Raw genomic sequence first — 27,384 nt, forward strand, 5'->3', positions numbered from 1 at the left:
GAGACATCACACAGGGGCAGTATGTAGCCGAGTGCCGGCAGGAGGGACCCCCAGCTCTCTAGGGTCTGCTTTGGGGGGTGCACAGGCGCAGCCACCCGGGACACCCCCCAGCTGAGCTGTTGGTGCCCAGGAGAGGGGCGAGGCTCCACTGGCCAGGGGCAGAGGGGAGTAGTGTTCCCGCCCCCGGGGCTGCAAACACCTGGATGCAGGAAACTCACTGAGGCTCGGTGAGGCCAGGAAATCACGGCAGCTCCCGTCAATTCGCGCCTTCCCAGGAGTGGGCTACTGAGCACAACGGGAGAACGCACACCTTCCCCAGCAGCGGCCCCTCGGGTCAGGCGCCCCCTTGTCCAGGGAGCACACGGGGGCTGCGTGTCCGGGCCATCTGCCCATCCACCCGTCGGTCCCCCAGGAGCCACTCCCAAGGACCACACGGAGCCCCGGGCTCATTTCTGTAATATATAATTTTATTTCTGGTTATAGAAACAAATGCTAAGAGGAGAAACCGAACTTCCCCATCCACATACAACAAATTTTAATAGATAAAAGAACAGTTAAATGAAAAACAAAAAGTAGAAATTTTTAAACTTTGTTATAGCTTTAAAACATTAATGTCTGATACAATTAGAAATCACATTCAGATCTCAAACTTTTAAAAAAAAGTATGGCTCCTTATTAAAAAAATACTGTATCCCATTTGAAATGAAAACGCAGGCGGGCCCAGCTGCTGTGGGCCTCTCGTCTTTCTGAGGATGGGACTGCTGGTTCCCTGCCGCCTGCGGGGCGTCTGGGCCCCCCCCCCCCCCGGGGCTTCCCGCGGACCGACGTGCGCACAGGTGGCGGAAGCCGGCAGCATGGCGGGGCCTCCGATCCCATGAGCTAGTTTCCACTGTCTGGGGTACCACTGCTTTTAAAGCACTGATTATCACATGTACTGTGGAAAATACTTTAGACAGCCACTGTAAGAAAACACGCTCTCACACGCGCGCACACACCCCCCTAACACCCGCCCCCCAAATGATCTTTACAGGAGAATTGCCAGCAGGTAAGGGGAAAAAAAAAAGCTCGCGTGGGCCGAGCTGCGGGGCACGCGCAGCTCGTGGGGCTGGACTCGGCGGATCCAGGCGAGAGTCGGGGTCACACTTTTGTCTCTCTCCTCCCCGGCCCCCACCCTGAAATACAAACCGAGCCGTGTAAATTAAGAATATAGGCTATCCAGAAAGCCTTCCGGAAAGGAAGCTGGGAGGGAAGCAGGGAAGGGCCAAACTTTAAATGTTTGATTTTAAATCCCATTTTTTATCGATTAAAAAAAAAAAAAAGAAAAAGATGGGGGTCAGTTAACACAGAAACTTAGAGGCTAAGAGCTTAAGAGACCACAAGGCCAGGTGAACATCCTTCACACCCGTTGACTTCGTGTGGGAAAACCCACCTCAGAGGCGCAGACCTCGTTCCAGCCCAGCCTGCTCGCTTGGCATTGAGGGGCCAGGTCACCACGCGCCTCGTGACTCTGGGAGACAGCTCAGAAGGGCAAGCCCCCTTACTGCGGCTAGGAACCTCCCTCCCGGGCACTTTTACTGTTTCTGACATGGAGTAAACCATCAATAAATATTTGGATGAATCAAATGAACCAGATTCCCGAATGGAGAAGGAGCCAAGATTCTTCCAATTGTATTTGACTCTTTTAAAATAACAGGGTTGGAGCAAACAGGAGAGAGCCCCCTGGAGGCTCTCTGGCCGGCCTGGGACGCCGGTGGGAGACTAGAACCCACAGGAAGTAGGCTGCAGACACGGCTCTTGCACGGCAGGCCCCGTGCCCCGCCCCCCGGATCCCTGCTTCTCCCAAGTGCGCCCTGATGACACGCAGGTGCCAGGATCGGACGAAGTGCTTTGTGGGGTTTCTCCCTAGAGACAGAGATGCTCCGCTCACTCTTGGCTGAAACGGTGAGGGCCAAAACCAGCGATTAGGATAATGGAGACACAGAATCCCCAACTCTCACTAACTCCAAGAAGATTTTCATTTCAGTCCCGTGTAAAAATGCAGGCCGCCGCCAGTGCCTGGTGGTGGGCGGAGCTTCCGTGGAACTCCTGGTCCTGGGTGATACGCAGGAGGGCCCCCCGTCACTAATGGCTGGGCTCTGGCGTCCCAGGGACAAGGCTGTGTCTCAGGGCAGAAGCAGGTGGTCCAGATGGGTCAGACCCATCACTCTGGGTCTCCACACAGAGACCCGTTCTCAGGGAAGCGAGAGCACGGACCCGGTGATGTGCGAGGCCTTGAGCCAGTCCTCTGCCAGTCCCAGCGAGGAGCAGAAGAGGGACGAGGAGGTCCCCACTGAACCCTTTGGGGTCAGGCTGCCTGAGGCGAAGTGGGGATCCCCGCCCTCCAGCCGTGGCAACACCCCTACCCTGAACTCATTCCCTCCCAGCTTGAGAATCACGGAATACTGATTTTATCAACCCAGAAAACCCTCCTCATCTTCTCGACTTGGCTTGGTTCTTAAACAAAGAAAAAGAAAAACCGCAACCCTCAAACACGAACCTGCGGGAGAGAGAAGCTGACGGGCGTGGCCGTGGGCACAAGGACCCCATAACCCCAGGGCTGGCCTCGTGCCACTCTGCACGGTGGACCCGGCAATGGGTCCTGCCGTCCTCGGGGCGTGGGACAGGACCAGGGGCTGTTCTGGCGCCTGAGGAACCTCACTGAGGGATGCAAGCCATGTAACCTTTAAGAATTTACAGAGAAGATGGAAAAGGGACAGTCTGTGTGATTCCCCTCGGCGCTGCACTGGCCGGTCTGAGGCTAGCATGCGGTACTTGGGGAGGGCCTCAGCATGGAAGAAAGACGCAGACAGCTCAGGAGGTCCACCCTAGGGCGCCAGGAGCCATGCCTCCGCGGCTTTGTGTGTCGCACACTGCTCCATGCACCGGGCCCTGTGACACCACCGTGACCTCCGGGTACAACCCTCCTCCTTCCAACACGATACCAGACTATGCCTGGTGCGAAATGCACACTACTGAAAAGTAGTTACTTGTGTGACTTCCTTCCTGTGCAGACAGGGTGTTTTCCTGTCTCTGGTGCTGGTAAACGTGGCGACCGGTCAAGCAGGACACTGAGAAGAGGAACCTGGTACCACCCGGTCCAGAGGGCCTGCGTGCCCCGGGTCACAGCGCAGGAGGGGGTGGGCCTGTCCCAAAGCCCGCACACCTTTGGCCTGGCTGCCCTCTCCACACACACTCAAGCCCCTGGGAGATCAAAGAGAAGGTCCTCGGACCCAAGGCCATTGGTGACACCAGCACCATGCCAGAATTCACCTATTTCCACTTCTGCCAATCTTGGCTGGGGTTGGCCCGCCCGCTACAACCCACGCTTGTGGTGGGTCACAGGCAGGCCAGAATCGGAGGGCCGCAGTCCTCGGGCCACGTCTGGCCTGGTGCTCTTGCTTCCCAGTTGGTGGAGACCATCCCTTGGTCAGCTCCGAGGGCACAGACCTGTCTGCTATAAGGTGCGTCTCCTTGAGGCGCGGGCTGCCCTGGGCCTTCGGCTACCATCCCAGGACACGTGCCGGCAGGAGCCAGGCCTGCTCTCTGGTCAGATGACCAGAAACCCATCCAGAAGCTCACTGTCTGTGAACCCCGAGGGGCCGTTCCCCCAAGGCCCAGCCTGAGCTGACCCCACAGGGTCTCCTCGGTCCCTGCAGGAACTGAAAAGGCGTGAGCTCTCCATGTGGCGGAATACCACCAATCGACATTCTGACCCCTCTGCGCTCCCTCCTCATGGAACCACTGCCCGAATAGAGTGCGATCATCACGAAAAAGGAGCAGAAACCAAAACGTCTTAAAAGCTGGGAAAGCAAAGGGTCAGGGCCAGACCGACCCGATGAGGCAAAGGCTTGACGCGTGTCCGTGGCTGACCGTCCTGTGTTCTCTCTAGACGGTGCCAGGTTTTCTACGGAGCAAACCGGGGCAACCCCCTCATCGCAAGGACCCCGCGAACGATGACCGTGGTGGGGGGGAAGCAATAGGTGAGCCGAAGGGAGGCCCTGGGGTCAGACCCTCAAAGGTGAGGCCTGCGGCAAGGAGCCGAACTGCCCATGTGTGTGCCACGGCCTCCGCCCAACCCGCGTGCCCTCTCACGCACACAACAGACTCTGCAGAAGACAAAGTTTATAAAGCAACAGAAAACATCGATGCGGAAGAGAGCGCGACTTCTCATCACCGAGGACGGCACACCCGGCCAATTCCATCCCAATGTCACTGAAGGCAATAGGTATGGATTTCACAAAAGAGCTTTTTTCCCACATAAAGGTTGGTGCCATAGGAAACGACTGGTTCGGGGCTTGAAGGGTGCCAGGACAGGCGTCACGCTGGGCCAGGCAGGAGGACGCTCCGCACGTGTCCCCGGCGACCGACAAATGTGGCAGCAAGACAGCTCGTCAAACCCACCCCGGCCACCGACGAGCCCTGCCTTCTGGGACGGCGTGCTTGGCACACAAGCCAATCTTGCCCTAACGGCCTCGAGACTGTGCTCCACGGTTTCCCTCTCGTTCCGAGCCAGTACCTGACGAGACCCGCGAGGCCTGCTCCTTCCCTCGGCGGCTTTCCAGGGGCTGCACCCTCTCTCGGGGCGGGTGGGGCAGGCAGCTTTGCTGGGGGGAGACTAATGCTGAGCACAGGCTACTTCCAGGAAGAAAAACTGTCCCCGCTGGACTTCTGTGCGGGGCCTGGGGCTGCTGTGCCGGGTGGGGCCCAGTGCCGGGGCGGCCAGCCAAGTTTAAAGTCACTTTTCACAGACGCTTAACATTTCCTGAGAACGTTCTCCAAGAGGAGCTGGAGAACTATAGTCTGGATCCCAACCTGGGCTATATATGCGGCAGTGCGGGCTCATCTCCTGTCCGGTGACAGCTCCAGGCAGCAGGGGCGTCTGCAAGGGCAGGGGTCCCTCTCGGGGAAGCTGGGGCCACTTGCCGGGTTGAGGGCAAGACCGACGGAGTCCACAAGAGCCGAGCGCAGGGGCGGTGTGGCCACCGCTCACGGCCCCAGAGCTGCAGACACAGGAGAAGGCGGGACGCACAGCAGGAGGTACGTGTCGGCAGGAAAGCGAGTGTGACTCGGTGACAGTGGTGGTGGGAGAGGCCCACGCCAGCGCTGGGTGTCCCACGGCATCCAGGCGCTGGGGCCTCGGGCCCACAGAGGACGCAGGGCTCACGGATTCCTGGCTTCGGAGCCTTTGGACGAGGGCTGCCTGCTCCTCACCCGGACAGCTCTCTGCCTCCCAACGCCAATCCAGGCGCCGTCGATCCTTCTTGAAGTTAGCAGACAGAGCAGCAGTGGCAACTCCTCACGGGATTAATGCCGGTCCGCAGCCCGGACCCACAGCCACTGTCCACAGATGCGGACCTCGCAAACACAAGCTTCCTTTTGTATTTACCTCAGATTTAAGATTAAGCCTCAACTCGTTTCAACAAGACAAGAAGTATTTGGGGTCCAAAGCCAAACCAGAGCCCCCTCCCCCCGATTAATGCCAAGACTATGTCACTATTTTAGGGCAAAAGGCCCACAAGACAGTCTGAGCTTTGGCAGTTCCTGCCTCTCTCCGGCCTCCTCCTGCTCGGCGGACACAGGCCTTATGCCCGCCGCCGGCCCCTCCCGCGCAGGCCTCTGTCCGTCCTCAGGGGCCGAAGGCTGCTCCGGAGGCCTCGCCTCTGCGCGTGGCCGGGTCGGCCCGTGATCCGGCCCTCGACCACAGGCCCGGGAGCGAAGACGGTGTGAGGGAGAAGGAAAATAAAAACAAGCATTCCCGAATCGTACAATCAGCTGTCTGAACTTGTTTATGTGTTTTGTTTTAAACCACAGCAGGGGCAGGACACAGAACAAGGAGAGCGAGCGTATCCGGGTGCAGGCGGGTGCAGGCCGTCCTGTCTGCTCGGCGCGTGCGCAGGTCCGCGTGGAGCCTCCGCGTCACGGGCCGCAGGCGGCAGGAGGCCGGCGGCCAGGGCCCGGCTCCAGAATCCCTTTTGGCGAGCATCGCACTCGGCCCACGCGCGGGTGACTTCACTCCCCGGTTCCCGGGCCCTGCGGGCCGGCGGCCGCGATGACCCCGGCCTGTGCCGTCACAGTCCCGCCGGGCTCCTCCACACGCGACCTTTTGACCTCGGGCTCCCCGGTGGAAGAGGCGGCGGTGGCGGCGGTGGCTGGGGTCGCTGGGGTGGCGGCCGCTGCTGCCGGCTCCTCGGGCCCCACCTCGCACACCCGCGTGACCACCACCGGCGTGGATGAACTAGCCTGCGCCGCCAGGAGCTGCAGGGGGCTCGTGAGGGCTAGGAGTGGAGGGAAAAGAGATCTGTGTCGGGAACGGGTGCCCTGAGCCCGCGCAGTCACTGCACAAGGCCAAGCGAACCACAGGGGACCCTGGCTCCCAGCGCGCCCGGCCGCTGGGTGCCGGGGCCTCCTTTTGCTGCAGCCGTTCACATCCCTGCAGACAGCCAGGGGCGCTCCTGCCCTCACCTCTAGCAGGTGCTTAACACGGGCCGCCTGCCCTGAACCACCCTACACACACTGAGCACCCCCGCCACCCGCCCGGCAGCCGCAGCCCTGCTCCGTGTGCGCCCACCCTCCCTGCCCACCTCCAACTGCTTCCCTTCCTCCCTTCCCTCCGACCTCTTGTCTAACCCAACGGGGCGCGAGCGCTGCGACGTGGTCATCTGCCTCCGCGGCAGGCCTCGGGCCTCGGCCTGACCCCGCTGCCCGCGGGGCGCAGACGCTCAATACGCCGGCCGGCCGCGGCGAGGGCCCCACCGGATTGGGAGGGCGTGCCACAGGCACCACGGGCGGGGCGGCGGGGCCGAGCCGAGCAGGTGTGCGCAGGGCCTCACCGTAAGTGCCGCCGGCTAAACTGTTCGCAGGGACCGTGTGCTTCCCATTCTGAGTGATGGCCCGGACGGGGAGGTGGTGCTGCCCGAGGGTCACAGGTGTGGCTGGCTGCAGGATGGTGACCGTGTGTCCGGGGACGCCCGGGGCCATCTGGCTGGCCACGGTCTGGATGACGCGGCTGGTGGCGGGGATGGTGGCAAATGCGATGGTGGGCTTCTCTTCCAGGCCTGCCGGGAGAAAGGGTGTCAGAGCCCTGTCTGCCTGTCGGGGCGGCCCGCCCTCTTTGGGCTCAGCAGGAAGTCTGTTTATGGGGGGAACGGACTGCGGTTTTGAAGCATCAACTATTCTGAAAAGAAACATCCCACCAATGAAATACATTTCAAACAACAGAAAAACGATTAGTAGGGTTTTAGAGAAACATCTAAGTACTTTGAACTTTAAGCAACCCAAACGTAATCGGAGAAAGAAAACATTATTTGGAATGAAAAGATCGCCACTTGGAGCCACGGTCTTCTTTCTCCAAAATGCTTCGTCATTGTGACGCTATGAATGGGCTGCCAGGGCCAGCAGACAGAGGCCCGTGAGCCCAAGAGCCCGTGGGCGGCTTAAGGGCTCCCGCCGTATTGGCCGCATTTTCAGTATTGACCCCGTGACCCCTTGGGCCTGAGACGCCCAACGTAGGAATCTGCGGCGACTTTTTATTTTATGTGACTTCCAAGGACTCCCAGCTGGAGGCTCCAGAGCAATCACCCTCCAGACCGCAACTTCAAGCCCGTGACACAGGGCTGTCACCTTGGGGGCCGCGCACCTGGAGGCGCCACCACCCAAGGAGGGCACGCTCTAGAGGACGATCGGTGAGGATTTCAAAGCACATGCACCCCAAAAAAGCAAGTAGCAGGGAGGAAAGGCGGCAGCCTGAGAACCATCGGTCCCCAGAGATTGCCCGTGGCCCCAGCACGTGGGCTCTGTCGCCCCATGGCCCAGGCTGCCAGGCTCCATCCTCGAGACCAAGGACGGCCGTACCCATCCCAGCCCGGGGAGCGCACGACCGCGTTACCTCTGGCCTCGCCGCCCAGGTCCAGCACGGCCGTGCCCGCCGCTTCGTGGGCGCCCCCTGCCGAGGCCTGGCTGGTGAGGATGTACCCGTTGGCGGAGCTAGCGGAGGTGGTGACCACCCTGAGCATGGTGACGGGGGGAGCCTGCTGCACAACGTGGATCGCGTGGCCCGAGGGCGGCTGTGCCGTCACTAGAGACGCTGGCATGTAGGCGACGGGCTTGGCCACCAGGCTGGGCGGCCGGGGAGGCACGGCCATGATCACTGGCTGGGCGCTGACTGGAGAGCCTGCACGAGAAGGAGCACGACCGCTAAGGCCCACGGGCCCACGAGGCTCCGCGCTGCCACGCCAGCAGGAGGGACGAGAGCGTTCTTACCAGGTGCGCTTTGGGAATACCGATACTCCGGAACAGAAGCTAACTTCGACCCAAAGTCAGGGTCGTGTGGAATGGGTGAGCCCTCTCGAGACAGGCACTCTGGGGTCTGCAGGCCACTAGAACGAGGGGACATTAGCCCAGGATGAGTGGGTGAAGCTGGAGCACTCCTACGGAAGGAACAAGAGAAAGGACCATGGTAGTAAGTACACACGGTCAAACAAAAGTGGTGTTTCACAAAACACAAACATGCCAACATCCACGCTACACGGCCCCTTATCAGCCTTTCCCCGTGCTTCTCCGTCCTCCTGAGGTGTTTCCAGCACTAACATAACCTTCCACGGTGGCAACGAGCTACCCGATAAATGCAACAGCAACTGGGCATTTAAGCCCAGTAAGTGGGAGAACGCTGCATTATCTGTGGCTTCCCAGAGCACTTACTTCCTGAAGGGGACCAGCCAGTCCTCCACGAAAGCATTAAAGACATAGGCTTTGGTGGGATGGGCGCGAATTTCCCACCAGGACAGGCCTACGACCGAAGGAGCAGATAGGCTTTGGGCGCACGGCTATTCAGCTTGCACGGCTAATAGTGCAGGGAAGGCTGGTCCCTCCGTCACTGTTCGCCTACGTTCTAAAACAGAGCGCTGTGGTCCAGCTCGTGTCCTGCTGGGGCTGGCCAGGGGCCGGCTGCACAGCATGGGGACACACGGTCCCGTGAACAGAATCCCGGGGTCAACGCAAACTCTCCAAGGCAGGACGCTGGGTCACTCCGCGTTTATCATCACCACAGTAAATGCCGTCTGCCTCTCCGGATACGGGGGTGCTGCGGGCGCCCTGGTCTCCTCAGGCACAGACCCGGCACCCTCCCCCCCGCCCCCGCCCCCCGGAGTTCTCCCACCTCTCAGCTGGCTTGTCTGCCTCCCACCCAGGCCTGGAGCCCGTCTGCTCACGCCCAGGTCCCTCCCAGCCCCCGAGCCTACGACAGCTTTCCTTCTGACCTCAGGAGCCCAAATTCCTGGCAGCTCCTCTTTAACTCTGCACCAAATCTACCCTGCTTCCTACCTGCCTCCCACCCAACACAAACACACCCGCCGCCTCCCTCCCAAAAAATCCAGGTTCTGCAGCCATGAGAGTCCCTCCCTCTCCTTAAGTCACAGCTCACACAGCTTCCTCCTGGGCCCAAGAATTTCCTGCCTGCCACTACGCAGATTCACAAGACTGCGTCCCTCACTCCCAGAGTGACCATGAAGACAGGCCCACCTCGTCGTCCTCCAGAGACACCCCTTATCAGGGCTCCCTGGGCAGTGCTGGGTGCAGAGAGCCAGCCCCGGAACTGCTCCCCTAGCTGGCCGACCCGCTGATCTACCAAGTGAAATGTTACGGCGGTCACTGTTAAGGGTGGGACTTGTGTCCCCAGAAGTCACCCGGGCCTCAAAAGGGGACCTTGCTTGGAGTCAGCAGGTAGGATTGGTCCCTAACCCCGTGACCGACGTCCTCAAAGGGGCAATCGAGACACCGACATACTCAGGGAGAATGGCAGGGGAGATGAAGGCAGAGGTCGGGGAGCTGCCTGCCCGAGCCCAGGGGCGCTGGAGAGGCCCGGAGCAGACGCCCTCACGCCTCGGAGGCGCGCACCCCGCCGCCACCGTGACCTCTGGCCGCACAAGTGTGAGAGAAGCGCAGCTGGCTGCCAGGTCTGTGGGCCGCCACTGCAGCCCTGGCAACCTCAGCTACTCTAGCAACATTTCTTTCCAAGCCTTGTTCAAGCAGTGTGGTGTTCTGGAAACTCGGAGCTCAGCTGAAGCATTCTGAATTCCTACCTTACCAGTACGACCGTTACCTCTGTTCCAACTTCTACTTTCGCTACAGCCCCGAGAATCACTGCAGACCCCGTACCAGACATTTCTGGACGTCTGAGCGGCCTTTCACGGAATCACATTTGCTCCACGATGAGGTGGAAAGCACAAGGTGCCAACGGAGAGCATCTGCCCTCTCCTGGTCCATGCTTTGCCTGGACTGGTGGCCTTGGGAAGACCTCTGGGCCTGTCCACGTGCAGCTCGGCCCGATGGACTGGGCTGGCCAAGCGTGCGGAGCGGGAGGGGCCCCGACCAGAGGGCGGACGGCGGCCACATCCCGACGTCGGCTTCATTAATGACACCACGTGCTTGAGCTCGACCAGACCTGCTCGGTCGGTCCCCCTGCCGGCTTCCACAGAACCCTGCAGGCCCCTTCCACTCTCTGGTTTTAGGGTCTGTTCCCACCACTGCCTGCGCCTCGGCTTCTGAGAAGGGACACATCAGAGGTGCGGCCAGTGGTCCGCCTACTAACTTTACTGTCCTGACATCGTCTCGCTCAAAACCACAAAGGTGATGCGTTTACAGCGCCGAAGATGCTCCCGTGAACGCGTACGTGTGGGGGAGCCAGGCTGCTGACCGAGGAGCACAGCAGGGACTCACCTGGACGACAGAGGCCCGAACGGGGTGCGGAAACAGGAGACGCCCCTCTGCCTCCGTTTTCGGAATGCCTGTTCCACGAGCTTCGCTTCTGAGGCAGGGTCTATTCGCCAAAAAGACCCCTTCCCAGGCTCCTCCTGGGAACGAGGGACTTTAATAAAGTAACGGTTCAAAGAGAGGTTGTGTCGGATTGAATTCTGTGGGCAAGAAGAGATATTCGCCAGTTAGCAAGTCAGAAAACAAACTGCATCTGAATGTTAACAGACCCAGACCAGAGGTGATGGGACAGCCCAGCGTTCGTGCTGGCGACGGTGCTCCAGGGGGTGGTAAGGTCACTGGATTCTACCAGGAAGTACAAAGGCACAGTGGTGGCTTTTCCTAACAAAATCCAGCACAGCGTTCCTCATAGAAAAAGTGAAACAGAAAGACAAGCCACGGCCTAGGAGTATGCGGATCAGAACTCGTACTAAGTCAACTGGCCAGGGGGAAAGAGCAACCAAGGGGAGAATGTCCCGGAACAAGCGTGACACGAGGTCTGATGGTCCCGGGACACGTGCATGGTCCATTTCCAACACAGCACAGGATCAGAAGGCATGGTAAGCGTGAAAACACCGCAAGGTGTAGGAACTAACCATCCCTTCTCTGGATGTTGTGGGGGAGAAGGCTATTTGGTCTCTCTGGGGCCAGTCTCTCGGTTCAGATGCACCACACACCATCAGCGGAGGCATCCCTGGCCCACTCTGTCCCACAGAAAATGACCTGACTCCCTTGTTCCGCGACAGTGGGCTGGACACCTGGCTTCCCGGGCTTGGGCCTCACCTGCCAGCCTTTCTCAGCCGTCCGGTAGTAAGGGTGATGCTTGGTGATGTGGGCGTAGATCCCGCTTAGTGTTAGCTGCCTGTCCGGTGCGGACGAGATGGCCTGCACAATCAGCTGAGCGTACGAGTACGGCGGCTTCGCCTCATCCTGAGGACGAAGGCAGCGCGCCGTTAGCCCCGGCAGGCTTTGCAAGCCCCACCCGCCGTGTACCCCCGCTCCTGCAGAGGGCCCCAGCGATCGGGACAGAGGGCAGAGGTGTGCCCACCCAACTCAGTCCCAGGGACCACCACCCGTCTCGCCAATGTGCGTACACTCAATGAGGGACAGCCATTCCGGCCCCAGATTTTCATCATAATTTAGTTCTGAAATTGCTCGCTTCCTCTGCAAATTGACCTAAAGACTGGCATCAGAGGAGCGTGAACTAAAATATGAAAGCTGCAAGGAAAAACCCTGAAACCGTCCTTTCCCCCGCACACGGGACGAGGAGGTGCGGCGCGGGAAAGGGCAGTGTCCCCGGGGCCTAAGTGTGACGTCAGTGAAGGAGCAAGTGCGCTCTCCGGCAGAGGGCCGGCGTCCTGCCCCCGAGCGCGGCTCCTCCTCACGCCGGTACCCGCAAGCCCGCCGCGCCCCCCCGGAGCAGCCCTGTGTGTGCCCGCGCTGTGCCACGTGCGCCATGAGGCCTGGCACCTTAGGGCTGTCACCCCCGGACGTGTCTGTCTGTTGCTCCGAGGCGGCCTTCGCGGCAAATTCTGCGGCCAGCTGCAGGTCCGAGGTCACGTTCTGAACGAAGCGGTAGCCAGACGACCCGGCCCCACGTGGACTGGCCGGGCAGGAGTTGGGAACACTGCGGAGAGAAACGACACGTTCTGAGGTCATGACCCTGAAAAGGAGAACCTGACATCACAGGATTTCAGGACCTAGGTGGGCGATGCTGGGCGATGCAAGGTGACAGGGAAATCTGACCCCTTTCCTCCATGTGCTGTCATGACACCACATCTCGCCATCGATAAAGGACGGACCGAGTGCAACCAGAGAACAGCTCGTGTCCATGCGTGGCCGGCGCAATGCGTGGTATTCTAGCAGCGGTTTCTGCTCGCGGTGGGAGCTGTGGGCCCTGAGAACCAGGTTTACATAGCAGCCACCCGCTCCCCACCGCACACAGCCTGGGCCTGAAGGGCATCACCCGCAAGGCAGGCGGGGCTGAGCGAGCTCACTGTCCACACGGGGGCGCCGTGGGCCAAGGCTGGGGAGACGGGACCTGAGAGAGGGGCCCTCGGCTTCAGCCTCTGCGGCCCACACTGGCTGCCTCTCTCCGGGGCTGCCTTGCCAATCGGAGGTGGGAACCTGTGGCCAAATACACAGGCCGGACACACCCATGGCTCAAGCGGGTCCTGAGTACACAGTGGCCGGTGCCAGGCCTGCAGGGTCCCGGGCCCGCTTCCTGCTGGAGCTCACTTGGCCCAGCTCAGCGGCGAGAGGTGAGGTACAGTGCCTCCTATTAACAAGGTGGACTTTGGCCATCAAACGACAATGAAATTCTGATTCTGAAAACTAATTCTATTACAAAATATGCAAGGAAACCAATGTAAACACTTGAGGTAACGAGCCCAGGTAAAAGGCAGCCCCTGCTGGGAGCTGACCGGAGCTGCGATGGCCAGCCTCACGCGGACCACAGGCGCCCCTCCCCCCACCGACCCCGGCCCGCGGAGCAGGGACAAGGCCACTTTGCTCTGCCTCCCTAAGTCACAGAGGACCCAGGCCCCTGCCCTCAGGAGAGCTCCCTCAAGGCCAGCACCCCACCAGGAACCATCCAGAAGGCCCCAGGTTTCCGAACCTGCCCCACGGGCTGTTGCATCCTCCCTTCTGACCCTCTACGGAGCCGCCCGGGTGCCCGGGACTTCGAGGGCTCCGCTGGATTCCCCAAGTATGACAGAGACAGGTGTGAACAGAGCCTGTGATCAACAACATAAACAGGCTTGGTAAAGGCAGCAAACAGTAGTAAAAACAGCTTTTTCTTAACTTCATTTGGAACCAAATATACAAAACCCAAGCTTATAACGTTAGGGCAGGACTGGTAGAACATTCACACACTCGGAAACAGGCTTCTCACATGCAGCCATCTGGGAACTAAACGCTACCGCATGCGGCCTAAAGCTGTGATTCAAAGGTCACGCGACCCCGAAGTGAGGAGGGTGTCCCGAAGATTCTCTGCACTGTTTTCTGCCAAATGGTGCGGAAGCGCAGGATGCCCTGGTGCACTGAAGCCCTGTCAGCCCCGCTCGGTTCCCCACACACCCGACCCCCGCTGTGGACGTGAGCACAGTAAAGCACGTCGCACCACAAGGGACGAGAACCGTCACTCCCAGAGACGGAGTCACACCCAACCAGGGGGCAGGTGGCTTCCTGACCTTGCCTGACACTGACCAGGCGCCCTTACCAGTGGTGAGGACACAGGCGACCTCTGGGTTTAGACGCACGGGGTGTGCTGCCTGCCACAGGTCACTATGTTGCAGAGAAGTGCAGAAATTTACCTCTAACTCTCAGTGGCAAAACCCAGAGAAAACGCTGCCATTCACCAAAGAATGATTTTGAATGGGAATACTCCACCGGGAAGCGTGCGTGGGGGCTGCCAGGTGGCTCGAGCCAGCAAGCGCTTGCGGGGAAGCTTGGTGGGGACGGAGCGCAGCTGGTCACCGGCCGTGACCCCAGAGCTGCCCAGCCGGCCCATCCAAGAGAATGTGCGTTTGTGCGCACAGCCTTTCTGGCCTCAGAGCAGCGAGCTTCCCCATGAGCCCTACTCCGCTGTCCCTGTGGGCCTGTCTGTGCTGGGAGGGCTGTGCCTGACACCTGGCCACCCTGACGGCACACCACCATCTGAAGAGAAGGACGAAAGGAGATGCCACGTGAGCTCAGCTCCAAGACGGGCCTCAGAGGGGCATGTGTGAGATGGGGGTCCGGGGGCCCTGGGGTTCAGCAAGGCTCCCACTCTGGGGAAACCCACCAAGACACTCAGTGTCTCATACCAGAGCTGTACCCTACCCGACTGAAAATCTCCCTCACTGCTTGCAAAGGCTGGAAAAAAACTTTTTAGCTTTTGGAGTAGACGCCATGCCCAGTGTGGGGCTTGAACTCACGACCCCGAGGTTAAGAGCTGCACGCTCTACTGACTGAACCAGCCAGGCTTAGGCAAAGAACTCCCTTTGTGTCTCCCCCAGCCCCAGGTGTGTGGGAAGCCTGCATCTGGGCACACAGGGAAGCAGCAGGGGCCGAGGAGCCGCCTCCTACAGACGTCGCACTAAATAAATGCTTGTTCTTCCTGATTCAAGATTCCAGGTGGAAATGCAGCGGAATGTGCACTTTAGACCATTGGTCGCTGGTTCCCCCTTTTGTGGGAATACAGTTCCTAAGTCACATTTTTGTTTCAGGCGAGAGAAGCTTATGGTCTCGGGGGCTGCGGTCACAGGCTGTCACAGCGGGGCAAACCCAAGCTGGCTCTGTAACCGCCCAGGCCCAGGAAGGGACCTCTGCGACCATGCAAGTCATGCCTGGCGATGACTCTGCATCCTATGTTTACAGATACTGGAAAAGAATGAACAGCCTGGTGGGAAAAGGTGTTTTCAGGTCTCACTATGACGGTAAGAATTCACACTGAGAAAAACCAATGGGACAGAAGGCTGGCCAACCACGTCTGTCCCTGGAGCCTGCAGTGAGCATTTTCCGTGGCACCCGCTGCCACCCTTCCAGGATGCCCCCAAGCTCCGCCAGGCCCCCACCCCCACTCAGATGCCTGCCCAGCCTGGTCTGCCCTGGGGCTGTGAGCATTTCCCCCCTGTGCCAGCCTCCTGGGATTCAGACCGCACGGCCCTGAGATCAGAGTGGGCACCTGGGAGCACCCAGGTGTGTGTGTGGGGGGGTGGGGGAGGGAGGGAGCCAGAAGAGCCGCGCTGAAGTCCGTAAGGCGTGGCCAGGTCCTCTCCCCTCTCTGGACCGCCCCTGGGTCTCATCCAGAGAACCCCGGACCCTGGGCCCCAAACAGTGGGCCCAGGAAGGTTGCTGGGGGTCTATGCTCTACCTCCCCACCCAGCCCCCAGGAGGGGCCACTTGGAACCCCTCCCTGGGCCCCGGCCCCACACCACCACCTCAGAGATCATCCAAATGGTTTTCTGGAAGCTCAGTCTTTTTTGGGGAGTGTTATGCAGATTTTAATTAGATTATTAATTTTCAGTCAAAAAAACAGAATTAGCTCCTCAATGGGATGGCAGCTGAGCAGAAAGGCTTTTCAGGCAGAAGATCATACTTTTGATGAATACACAGAGGTAAGTGGTAATTCTGTTTTTCATTCATGCCTTTTGAACTTTTCTGAAAACTAGGATCTTTTTGTCATTTCTCATTGAAACACCATTTCAGTGCATTTACAGCCTTGCCTCCTAATCACCCCGGCTTTGCTGAGGCGCACCTGCAGCGCCCTCACAGATGGGCGGCGGGGGGGTGTGTGTGTGTGAAACAGCAAAACGGAGTGTGGCCTTGACCCCGGAAGGGCACAGACCGCGTTGATTAGAGGTGAGAAGGCCGCTAAGGCGCTGACAGAGGACGGGGAAACGTTCCTCAAATTTTAAAAAGAGGAGAAAAAGAAGTTCAGTGAAGAGGGGGAGGAGAGCCCCCCCCCGCCCAGGGCCTCCCCAGAGCCTATGGGAAGCGGTGAGGGGTAAGGGCATGAGCAGAAGCTCCCCTGGAAACAGGAAGGCGAGATTCTGGCGCTGCAGACATGCTGGCAGGGGTGGGGACGCAGCGACACTGCGTGTGCTCAGAGGACAAACGTCCAGTCCAGGAGGGTCAGGAGCCAGGCGGCACCACACTCCAACGGCAGCACTCAAAGCTAGAAAGTGATTTTAAGTTGTGAGGGAAAAGTGTGTCCGCCCGAGAATTCTCTACTAGTGAAACCTTTCATCTAGTGTGAATGGAGAAAAACAATGATTTTCAGGCCTGGAAGATGTCTCGTGATTTTCATTCACCTGTCCTGTACCCATTTCCAGGAAGCAACTGGAGAATGTTCCCCAATAAAACCGAGGAGCAGATCGGGGAAAGGGCAAGACTGGCCAGAGGGAGATCCCGGACTGACCGGGGGGGCCAATCCCAGGGTCAGAGGTGCCCCAGGCTGGGTCCAGGCCGAGGGAGACCGGGCTCCCGAGGAAGGCCTTCCCAGCAGGTCCGCGTGACGGATGTTCGCGGGGGTGGTGGGGGGTGTGCAGGTCGGGTCACAGGGACAGGGAACAGAACCAAAGGCAGTGCACAGGCCTTCAGTCCCTCCCCCGCCCGGGGCCGGAGCGGCCAGAGCGCGAGTGAGAAACAGTGGGCGCTACAGGCAGCACGGGCACACTCAGAAAACGCCAACGCTCACAGGCCCCCCCACGGTCCTGAGGTCCCGGGGTGGGGAGGGAGGACAAAACCCCGACTTCCCACCTGGGATGTTAGTATGAGGCACACCAAGAAGCCGAGAGTCGTGCAGCGGACCATGCAGAGGTGAGCCAACACCAGCACAGCCTGGAGGCGGGCGGGGACTGTCCCCGTGCTGCCGCCTCGGGGCACGTGTCAGTTCTTATACCACGTGCACGGATCCCTTTGATAAAAACCACCTGTTTAAAAGTTTCAGTGGCATCCATGAGGCTGGCGCCACCCCTGTGCACAGAGCACAGACCTGCGGGCGGTGTCCAGTCTCCGGGCATCAGTGTCCCATCCGGGAACGGGCCACAGCGCCGCCCTGCAGGTGCAGGCAGACGCCCGGCGCGAGCACCAGCAGGCGGCTCCTATCCTCATTACTTGCCCTAGAATCCCAGGGCTCGTGACTCTCAAACAAAATAACCAAATCTGAGAACTGTGTTGCCTCCACGTAAGATGTGCAGACGTTTCGGAAGGGCAGCTTCAGAGAGCCGCCCCTGAGGCAGGACACTGGAAATGGCCCATGGGCCCCCTAGTGGGAAGCTCAGGAAGCCAATTCCAGCCCCTGCAGTGCGGTGACTCGGAAAGGCGCCCAAGACCCAGCAGGAAAGGAGAAAAAGACCGCGAGAGGACACTGGACTCTACGGGGCCTTCCTGCGGAGGGGGGACCCCCAGCAGTCCCTGTGAGAGAAGCCGTCGGGAACGCGTAGAGGAGATGCACCCCATGACCTGTCCTGGGAACAGCAGGGTGGGCGGGAGCTTCATTTTCTGAAATGTTTGCATTCTGTATAATGCATACACAGTATTTCTGTAATCTGGAAAAAAAAAATAAGAGAACAGGGAAAGAAAATCCACAGAGGCCAGCTTCTGAGACCGCTCTTAAGGAATGCTTAAGATAAATGTGATGCCGCGAAATCCTGGGAAGCTATTTCAAAAGCCTAACTCGTTTCTGAAACATACTCTGCCCTGTGCCCAGCAGTCAGTAAACTGGCCCGAGCTGCTCCTCAGCCCAGAACTCACCAGACACACCCCCCCTGAGGGCAGCCCGTGCGGTGCAGACCTTGGGGGAATGCCACCCCCCAGCCCCTGCCCTCCAGGTTCTTCCAGCTTCCCAGAGTGTGAGGCCTGGGAAGGGCCCTCCGTTGCCGGGTCATGTGCCCACGCGGGAGCAGCAGTGCACACAGGCCGGGCGTCACCCAGAAGGCGCGCCGAGAACACACGACACAGGAACCAAAGGGCCCCAGTGAGATGTGCCCAAGAACCGGGAAATGGCCACCCCAGCGAAGATAAGAACTTTCTCTCAACATTTTAGAGCCAAAATACATCTTGGCATGGATTTCGGCAGAAGGGAAAATGCAAAGAAGGTGGAGGGCCCACCTTTCTGTGTGGATGAACCGATTTTTATTTCTCAGAGCTTTTGGAAGGGAAAGGGACCGGGTGGGGGTGTGAGGTCCACAGGAGAGGTGCTGGAAAGGAAAGTGGCCCCCAGGTGAGCCACAGACGATGGGGCTCCTGGACCAACGGATCAGCGGGCGCGGGCCCCTGCTGGCATTACAGGAAGCATCTGGAGACTGAGCTGGGAGCTGTGACGCAGGAAACGTCACCCCAAGGAAGGGCCCCAGTCGGCTGGAAAAACGCAAGCACTTCTCCCAGACGGACCAGACCGATCGCAGGGAGGGGAGGGCAGCCGAGCTCCAACCACAGATGGGGTGGAAATGCGCCTGAAGACCACGGTCAAAGGCAGTTTCAGTTTGAAGTCAGTGGCTTAGACTTTGCCAGATTTCACAACACAATTACTCTGGTTTTTGAGCTCTACCTTGAAAAAAATTGAGGAAAGCCTTCTTAAAGAAACAGCTTGTAAAGTCTGGCTCTTGGGAAAGACCAGCTCCCCTCCTTCTGTGCTGCCTGCCTCCTTCCTCTGGTTTTATTTCGGCTCTGTCCCTAAAACTCCTAGCTCCAAGAGCTCTTTATAGATTGGTCTCTCATTTTGTAAAACCCAGAAAATGGTGAACTGATTTCTTCTTCCTAAAAACACCACTTCTTTGCAAAACGAAAAAAAAAAAGTCAATAAAATGCTGCTGAAGACAGCAGAATTTATTTCAAAGAGCATTCATTCATTTTCTGGGTGGAGCACATCAGCGCAAAAAAAAAAAAAAAAAAAAAACACAACCACAAACAAACGCCCCAAAACAAAACACAAACCCAACCACCACAGGGCGGCCACACCCCCTGGCTGGCAGGGGAAGCAGAAAAAGGCCAAACAGAAAGGAAGGCGGGCGGGGTCGGAGTGTGGGGCGGGGCTGTTTGTTCTCGAGAATGTTCCTCCGGGGAATGTTCCCCCCTGGGGAACGCCGCTCACAAAACCCTGGAGGGGACAGAGGCTCAGGCCAGGGTGCTGGAGAAACTGGGTCCAGGCTGGAAAGTGACCCAGACCAAGGCCCCCAGGTGGCTCGGGGGAGCTGGCCAATGGCGGGAGCAGGAAGCAGGCACACCAAACTAGGAGAAGAGGCACCCTCCCCTCCCCCTCCCGCTGTGTCGTCAGAGGGACGGGTGACAACTGTGCAGGCTGGCCGGGCGCAGGGTGCCAGCTCCCTGCCCCCCCACCCTGCGGAGCCGAGCCCTCAGCCCTGCTCCCCTCCTCGGTCGCTGTGGGGGTGGGGAAGTCGGGGGGGCATCCCAGGGTGGAGAGGAGGGGTGGCGTGTTTGTAAACACGGGGCTCCACCCCTGCAACAGCCCAGAAGTTGAACAGGATCTTGGCAAGCAAAACCACAAGGGCCTCTGAGGTTTCTAAATTGGATTCCACTGCGCTAAGATAAGCGGATGTAAACAGAAGTCCCTTCTCTGATACTTCAAGGCCAAAAAGGGAGAGAGGGCCAGTCCCACAGTGGCTACTTTCTCCCCAAATCTTCCGCCAGATAAAAAGGAGAAGTGGCGGCGGGGGGGGGACCCGGGACACAGTGCCCCAGCCCGCCCGGCCCGGGGACTGGCCCCTCACACGCACCCGTGCTCAGCACAGCTCCAGCCGCACCTGCTGAGCTCCTACTTGCACTCAGTCCACACCTCCCTGAACTTCTTCCAGCTCCGGCCTCCCTTCCGACACAAAAGTAACGTCAGGACACAGAGCCTGGCTTGAATATCTTAACCAGCTGTCTACTGTTTTGATTTGGAATATCCCTGGGAAATGTATTTATTTTCTGAAGCCCTCCAGGTACAAACCAACACGTTTTTCTTTCTTAGTGTCTATCTGGCTGGATCATAACCCGATTATTAACAATGCCATGCTGACGGCCTGCCCGGGGTTTGCTGGGTGCCAAGGGCCCTCCACAGCTACACCCATGCCGCCCAGGACCGGCCCCCAGCGGCCAGCAGCACGGGCATGGGATGTCGCTGGTCCATGTGCCCGCGGCCGCTTTAGGCTGCTCCGGGTGAAGGTGTCAGGACAGCCAGGTTTTGTATCAGCTTCACTGAGATAAGTCCCCCATTTAGAGTACAACTGAGGGGTTTCCGGGGTACTCACAGAGTCAGCAACCATCATCACCACTGTCTGAGTCCAAAGCGTTTCCACTGTCACCCCAGAAACAAAGGCCATACAGCTGGCTGGCACGCCTTCCGACCCCCAGCCCCCACAGCTGCGCGCCTGCTGCCTTCCCCGAGACCCCCTGTTCCAGGCGTTTCCTATCAACGGCATCGTACTGGGGTGCGGTCCTTCGCGTTCAGCTGCCTTCACTCCGCGTCACGTTTCCACGGGGCAGCCACGCTCTGCCAGGTGTCAGCACTTTATCCCTTTTTATGGCCACGTAACATTCCACTGTGAATAGTCCACGTCTGACCTAGCTGCTCATTAGTTGACAGCCACCGAGTCGCTCCTGCTTCGCGGCTATTAGGAATAGTGATGCCCTGAGCCCTTGTGTACGAGTTCTTGCCTGGACCTCCCGCTCCGGGGAGCTGCTGGGTCACGGGCGGCCCGTTAGCCGTGTGAGGAAGAGGCAGAGCGTCGTCCACAGGGCCCACCTCATCTCCCCACGTATGACTTTTTATCCGTGGATAAATTACAGGTAAGTACGTGTAGGAACATTTTCACAGCGTGAGCATAAAACTCATGCTCTAGATTAAGGTCCAGTTAGCCGTCTGAAATAACAATGAGATCACACACTCGATTTGGGGCTTTAGACCAGAGCCATTCTAGCAACCTGAAGTGAGCGGAAGGAGTAGTTGAGACCCTGCAGGCACCGCGGTGAGCACAGGACCTAACACACGCGTGGGCTTTCAGAAAGCTGCCGCTCATCCCCGTCTCCCAGAGCCAGGACATCTGCGTTCTGGCCTTACGACAAGGAAAACAAGGCCTAACGAGGCCCCTGGTTCTCCCACTAACTGGTCACATGGCCAGAACCAGAACTGGGGGCCAGTCTTGAGCTCCAGGCCACACCATGATCAACGCTGTGCCTACCACTCTCTCCGTAAGAGAGAGACACACTTCTTCCCTGGTTCTGCAGGACGCAGGCTCCAAGCCAGCTCAAAGCAAACTGTTCCCAACATGTCTGCAACATGTCCCAGCGGGAAAACAGCAATGAGGCATGACTGTCACAGAAAGACCGAGTGACACATGGTCCTAGAACATGAGGAGAACATGAAGACCGCCAGAGCGTGGCCGCTTGGCGAGGGAAGGCACGGTGTCTGACCAGAAGACTGTGGGGACAGCAAAACTCCCGCCCGAGGAGCATCGGTTTTCCCAGTGTGGCTCAGAGGCACCCCTGAGGACTGAGACCCCTGCAGGAGGTATGTGGGGGCAAAACCAGACTCAGACACGACCTTTATTTTTTCCAGGTCTGACATTTGCACTGATGACGCACCAGCCACAGGGGAAGCTGCCAGTGCCGTGGCCGGAGCCGTGGCGCCAGCGCAGGCAGAGGGTGGGACACGGAGTCGAGAGCCCAGCTGGTCCCTCTCTACGGGGGTCTCCCCGAAACCTTCCCCTGAGGTTTCTCTGTACACCACACCAAGGATGGGAACGTTTGAGAAGTTTCTCTCCTTCAAACTCTAGATCAAGTCCTAAAACTTCATAAATAAAGTTTAGAAAAACAAAGTTCAAATCCTGGCATGCACAGATTACTTTAAAATATTGTCAATGCCTCTAAAGCAATCAGACCTGTGCTGCTTTTAAGGAAAGCCCCTAAGACACAGAACTGTAAACCGGGAAAGTGATTAATGCTGTAGGGACTCTTCACTCTATGAGAGAATTCTCCAGAGATGTTCTTTAAGTTGTCAGGTCCCTTGATGCACTTAGAATAGTTTCAAAATCTCCATCCCCCTGCAGTTTTCCAGAGACCTACTGAGTCACCTGGGTCCTCCTGCTTCTCACACAGATGGCCAGAGCAGGGGGGACCCTGGTGCTGTGGGGGGGGGTGGGGCGCATGTGGCCAGGCCTGAGTCGGCCACTCACCTGATGGTGCCGGTTGGGGACGGGATAGGGCTGACCAAGCTGCGGAGATCCGGCTCCGGAATGTGAATCTTCAGAGGGGAGATCTGCGGGTAAAGGGGCCGGAGGGGAGACGCCGGGGCTTCTTCCTGACGGTACAGAGATGTGAACTGGATCTTTATGGCCGTGCTGGGGAATCGAAAAGTGCACCTGCAACAAGAGGGAGAGCTCACATTAGCGTGGGAAAGACGGGGACAAGGCCGCGAGGCGGCAGTGGAATGTTCTGGTTCGCCATGACGGTGGGGTTCGCCTTACGTTACGGAACCCCGGTATCACTCTGCAGTTCACAGAGCGAACCAAAAATCCGATCTGGGACACTTGCTGACACCGATACGGGTTTTCCTTTTCCCCGCCCACGTGAAGACAGAGGTATGAACCCATGCGGGTCCCCAGCAGAGGCTCAGACACACTGCCACCTCCCGTCCACCAGGATGGCTGCAGGGGTACCCGAGCGGGGTTCACTAGCTTGCAGAGAACACTTGTCGGGAGGCTGAAATACCATGATTACCGCTCAGCAGTGAGCGTCAAGACAGCTGCGCTGCGAGAAGCCATCGAGCGGGACCAAATGGTGGTACCATCCCCAGCCAGGCCGGCAGGCGCCTCGCAGAGTGACGGCACCACGACTGGCTGCACAGTCAGCTCCGGGCCTCGGTTTCTCTGCTGGCAGGTGACCACGTGCAAACAAACCCGGCCTCACACATCCGAGTCACACCCTGCGTGTGGGTGCACCACATGAAGCCAAGGTCCCCTACCTCCAAGAAACGTCTATGCACAAAATCTGGACATTATGTATCCAGCACACCTCATTTCTAGACCACAAGTCATCAACAAGTTGCTAAACTGCAACTTTAGTTACAAACAAAAATGCAAACCCAAAGGAGAGCAGAGACAAGGCATAGTCTCACCTGTAGCAACTGCTTAGAAAAGGCTCTTTTTAAAACAAGGGAGTGTCGTGGGGGGCGGCGTGGGGGGGGCTGCTGGAGATGACAGGCACTCCTAACAGTTCTGGAAAGGTGTTGAGAGCACACCGGGTGTTTCACAACTTGAGAAGTGTGCACCGCACGAAGCCTCGGCCAGCAGGCTGCTGGTCCACTCCGGCCCGTGTTAATTCAGCAGTGCTGTTTACATAGCAGGGACCCCTCCAAACTCCCAGGGACACAGCATTTGAATTCCCTTTTTCTCTTAATCAAATCGTTTTTAAAAAAACCAGATTCAAGAGTAGGTCGAAATAGGTTCTGGACCCACGAGAGGCAGTGCATGTGAGCAGACGGGTACTCGAGCCTTCCACTCGGGAAGACCCCTTCTCATGAGATGACTCAGCAGCATACGCGGCTGTCTGCTCCAACAGCCAGGCTGCTTGCACCTCCCAGAGGAAGTCAGTAACTAAACCGGCTTGACTAGCCAGTACTGATTCTTCCAGAGATACCTGAGCACGGGACCGGCCGTATCTGCAAAGGTGGGGAGCAAAGTACCAGGCCGCTGTCTGAGCCACAGACACCAGCTTTCTATTTCCAAACCTAAAATCAGAACAAAGGGATTCTGACACCATTTTGGTTCTGGGAGATGCAGTCTAAACACCGGCATGTTAGGGCGGGGGTGGGACACCTGTCATGTAGTGTCCACATCACCCCCCCCAACCCCGGGTTCTGTGTACGGCCACCTGCGGCCATTTAAAGACATTCTGCACTTTTCCTCTCGTAAGCCACAGTTAAAAAACGTTCAATGTTGCTCCCACTTTCCTTAGTTTTCCCACAACCCAACAGAAATCTCCTTCATTAGTATTTTGGCTAGAAAGTTACATCACACATTTTCCTATAATGCTCTCTGAGGTCTCGGGTCTCTCCAGACCTGGAGGGCACAGAGCTAACATCCGTCCCAGCTCATGCTGCTGTCCCCGATGCAGGATGGCTGCTGTCCCCGAACCAGAGAATGAAGGAAAGAGTTTGGAGCCAGGAATCTGGCTGAGGGCTCCACGCGCACGCACACACGTGCACATACACATGCAAACATGCACGTGCACACGCACACAGGCCCTGTTCCACAGTGTTACATACAGAAGCAAGAACGATGAATATTTAAAGGCAGTGTCTATGTCCTTCACCATTTGTCTCTTCCTTTGGCAGCTGCAAATCAACACAAGAAGCTACACTCCACTACCTGCCGAAAGGGCGCATGGCCGGAGTTGTGCCGTCCCGCACTGAGAAAGCCCTCACGCGAGCACGAGATCACAGCATCCTACAATCATCGGGGCAACGAGAAACAGGATGTGGCTTCTGGCCTATGACAGAGGTCACAAGGCAGAGCGGAATGTCAAAAAACAGGGTTGTGGGTGAAGACAAGAGTTAGCACAGGATCCTTGGAATGGGGATGGGGAAGCCAGGCTCCAGGCCAGCTGGCCCAGGGCTGCATCACTCCCAGGCCACGGGGCGATTCTCGGGAGGAGAACGAGGCGCCCAGGGAGGGCTTCTGAGTTCCCCGTGAAGGTGAGGTGTTGGGGTGGGAACTGAGACGCAGGGAAACAGGGTGTAGGAAGAAGAGGGGCTGAAGTTTCCCAGTGAGTTTAGTGCCCCGACCTCCGTACTTCTGTTCTTAGCTAACAAAAGGACAGGCTCTGAACACAAAAGATGACCTCTTAGGCACCTTCCAGTTCAAAAAACAAAGATTCCAGATAAAACGTGCACGCACGTGGAGTTTTTAGTAAAACAAAACACAACATTTTGTAGGTCAGGGATTTGGGTTAGCAAATTCGTAGCAAAATCGAACACCATCTATAACTGATTCAAACAGGGCAATTTCCCACTGTAAGAGTCATTTCCAATTAAGGTTTAACAGTAAACATTTTCATATTATTTACTTCAACAGCTATTTCAAAAGCAGCTCCTGACTCACTCTTCCAGAAATTATCCCGAGGCAAACTGTCTCCTACCTAGGAGGAGAAACACCAGGAAGCTACTTAATTTTAAACAGACATCTCCCTAGGGAGCTCCCGGGTTCACCAATTACTTCTCTCCCTGTAATATTTTCATTCCGGTTTAGGGCCCTGGTTGGTGTTTTAATGAGCATGTTTTGCAATTAAAGCTATTGTCTTGGAGGTGTTTCACATTCGACCTGACCCCGACCGCACACCTGACCCCAACTGCACGCTGCGCGCCTGCCTTCAGCACCAGGGGCCCCCGGCTACCGGTGAGCGTGCGTGTGCGCTAGCCCTCCCCACCCCGGCTCGGAGCACAGCTCTGACAGGCAGGCGCCCACCCTGGGAGAGACAGCCCTTCATTTTTTTTTTTTTTTAAGATTTTATTTATTTGCCAGAGAGAGAGAGAGAGAGAGCACAAGCAGGGGGAGCAGCAGGCAGAGAGAGAAGCAGGCTTCCCGCTGAGCAAGGAGCCCGATGCGGGACTCGATTCCAGGACCCTGGGATCATGACGTGAGCCGAAGGCAGATGCTTAACCAACCGAGCCACCCAGGCATCCCGGGACAGCCCTTCAGACGCCTCTGCAGAATCCTTGCCCTCATGTACAGAGATGGGGTAGCTGGGTGGTGGTGCAGGGTGGGGGGTGGAGGGCTGGCTTTCAGGGGTGACACAGATGTTCTAAAATCCACTGTGGTGGGTGCTGCACAACTGTGAACAGACAAAAAACTTAACTGGAAAATTTAAGTGGGTTAGTTGTGAGCTCCATGAATTACATGTCATTCAAATTCCTCTGAAAAAATTTTCATGCTCTACAGCCCCCAAGCTCAGGGTCTGTCCCCGGCTTGCACAGCTCCCTGGGCCACGTGGAAGCCAAAGGCTCCTAGAAATCAGGCCAAATTGCAGATGCCCTGGTTCCACGTGAAGCTGCCCTCTTCAGCAGCAGGTCAAAAATCATGGCACAGAAGGCTGGTTCTGGCCCTGCTCAGGCACGAAGGAGCCTAAGGGACTCAAGGGTGGCTGGGGTGGTCGCTTACTTTCACTTCCATCTGGTCCTTAAGGTGGAATCCCACCACCTGCCCTACTAGCCAGGACACTGTTAGACATAAAAGGAGCTCATTTAATCCTTACTGATATAAATACACGTACAATGATCTTCATTTTAGACACAAGAAATAGGCACAGAAAGAACTCCATGTGAAAGTTTCCAGAAAAATTAAAAAAAAAAAATTAAGGCCATAGAGCATTCACCTCCAGAGCTATCACGGCCCCCAGCCCCACACCCCTTCTCTTGCCCCATTGCATCCCAGCAGCTCGGATGAGCCTGGGCATCCACACAATGACCAGGGACTGACATTCTGCACTGACAGTGGATGCCTGAAATTCTGCATGCCAACCAAGACACCCCCAACCTTCCCAACACCCCCCAGCAGATGACAGCCCAGGACGAAGGCTGCAGACGGGCATCTGTGCACCCCCACCCCCACCCCGCCGCCCCAATGAAGCCCACCGGACAAGGAACCAGCCAGCTGACCATCCCGGGAGGTGCCAACAGTGGTCCACGTGAGCACCTAGCTCTTATGTGTGGACAGAAAGCCAGGAAAGAACACACATTTGGGGAGCATCTCCTACAGGAAGACAGTTTGGGGGGCAGACTCCGAGAAAGATGATCCGGAGCAGAGAAGGCAGACCACTTGTCTCCCAAGGTAAGGCAACTGCTGCCTACGGACTGAGGGCCCCAAAAGGCACCTCAAGGAAAAAACAAGAAACCTGGACAATGAGATGTACAAAGAAAACTCGAGAAAGAAGCCTGGAAGAAACTGGAAAACGTCTCCCGAAAAGACAAAACTTTGGTGGCTCCGGCCAAGAGGTTCACATCTGAACAAGAGTTCTCTGGAGGAGCCCTTCTCAGGAAGCTACAGGGAAGAGGCATGGGACCCGACGACCAGACCTGTGGCCTCTGTAACCAAAGCCACCCCATTTTCTGACCATCAG

General features: G+C 57.7%; 1 protein-coding gene across 1 annotated transcript in view; it reads right to left on the minus strand.

Annotated features, from left to right (window-relative positions):
• Window positions 1-446: 446 nt before the first annotated feature.
• Window positions 447-27,384, minus strand: part of FOXK1 (forkhead box K1) — a 65,897-nt gene continuing 38,959 nt past the window's right edge. The window contains exons 2-9 of the mRNA XM_028088470.2: window positions 22,446-22,631; window positions 12,256-12,412; window positions 11,569-11,715; window positions 10,753-10,946; window positions 8,299-8,465; window positions 7,925-8,209; window positions 6,870-7,094; window positions 447-6,314 (exon numbers count right to left, since the gene is read on the minus strand). Coding sequence (XP_027944271.2) covers window positions 6,049-6,314; window positions 6,870-7,094; window positions 7,925-8,209; window positions 8,299-8,465; window positions 10,753-10,946; window positions 11,569-11,715; window positions 12,256-12,412; window positions 22,446-22,631 — 1,627 coding nt within the window. The 3' untranslated portion in view covers window positions 447-6,048. The remainder of the gene's footprint in view (window positions 6,315-6,869; window positions 7,095-7,924; window positions 8,210-8,298; window positions 8,466-10,752; window positions 10,947-11,568; window positions 11,716-12,255; window positions 12,413-22,445; window positions 22,632-27,384) is intronic.

Source organism: Eumetopias jubatus, unplaced genomic scaffold (genome assembly GCF_037043125.1).
Source record: "Eumetopias jubatus isolate StellerSeaLion01/CBP00866 unplaced genomic scaffold, mEumJub1_p1.0 scaffold_12, whole genome shotgun sequence".
NCBI classification, from domain to species: domain Eukaryota; kingdom Metazoa; phylum Chordata; class Mammalia; order Carnivora; family Otariidae; genus Eumetopias; species Eumetopias jubatus.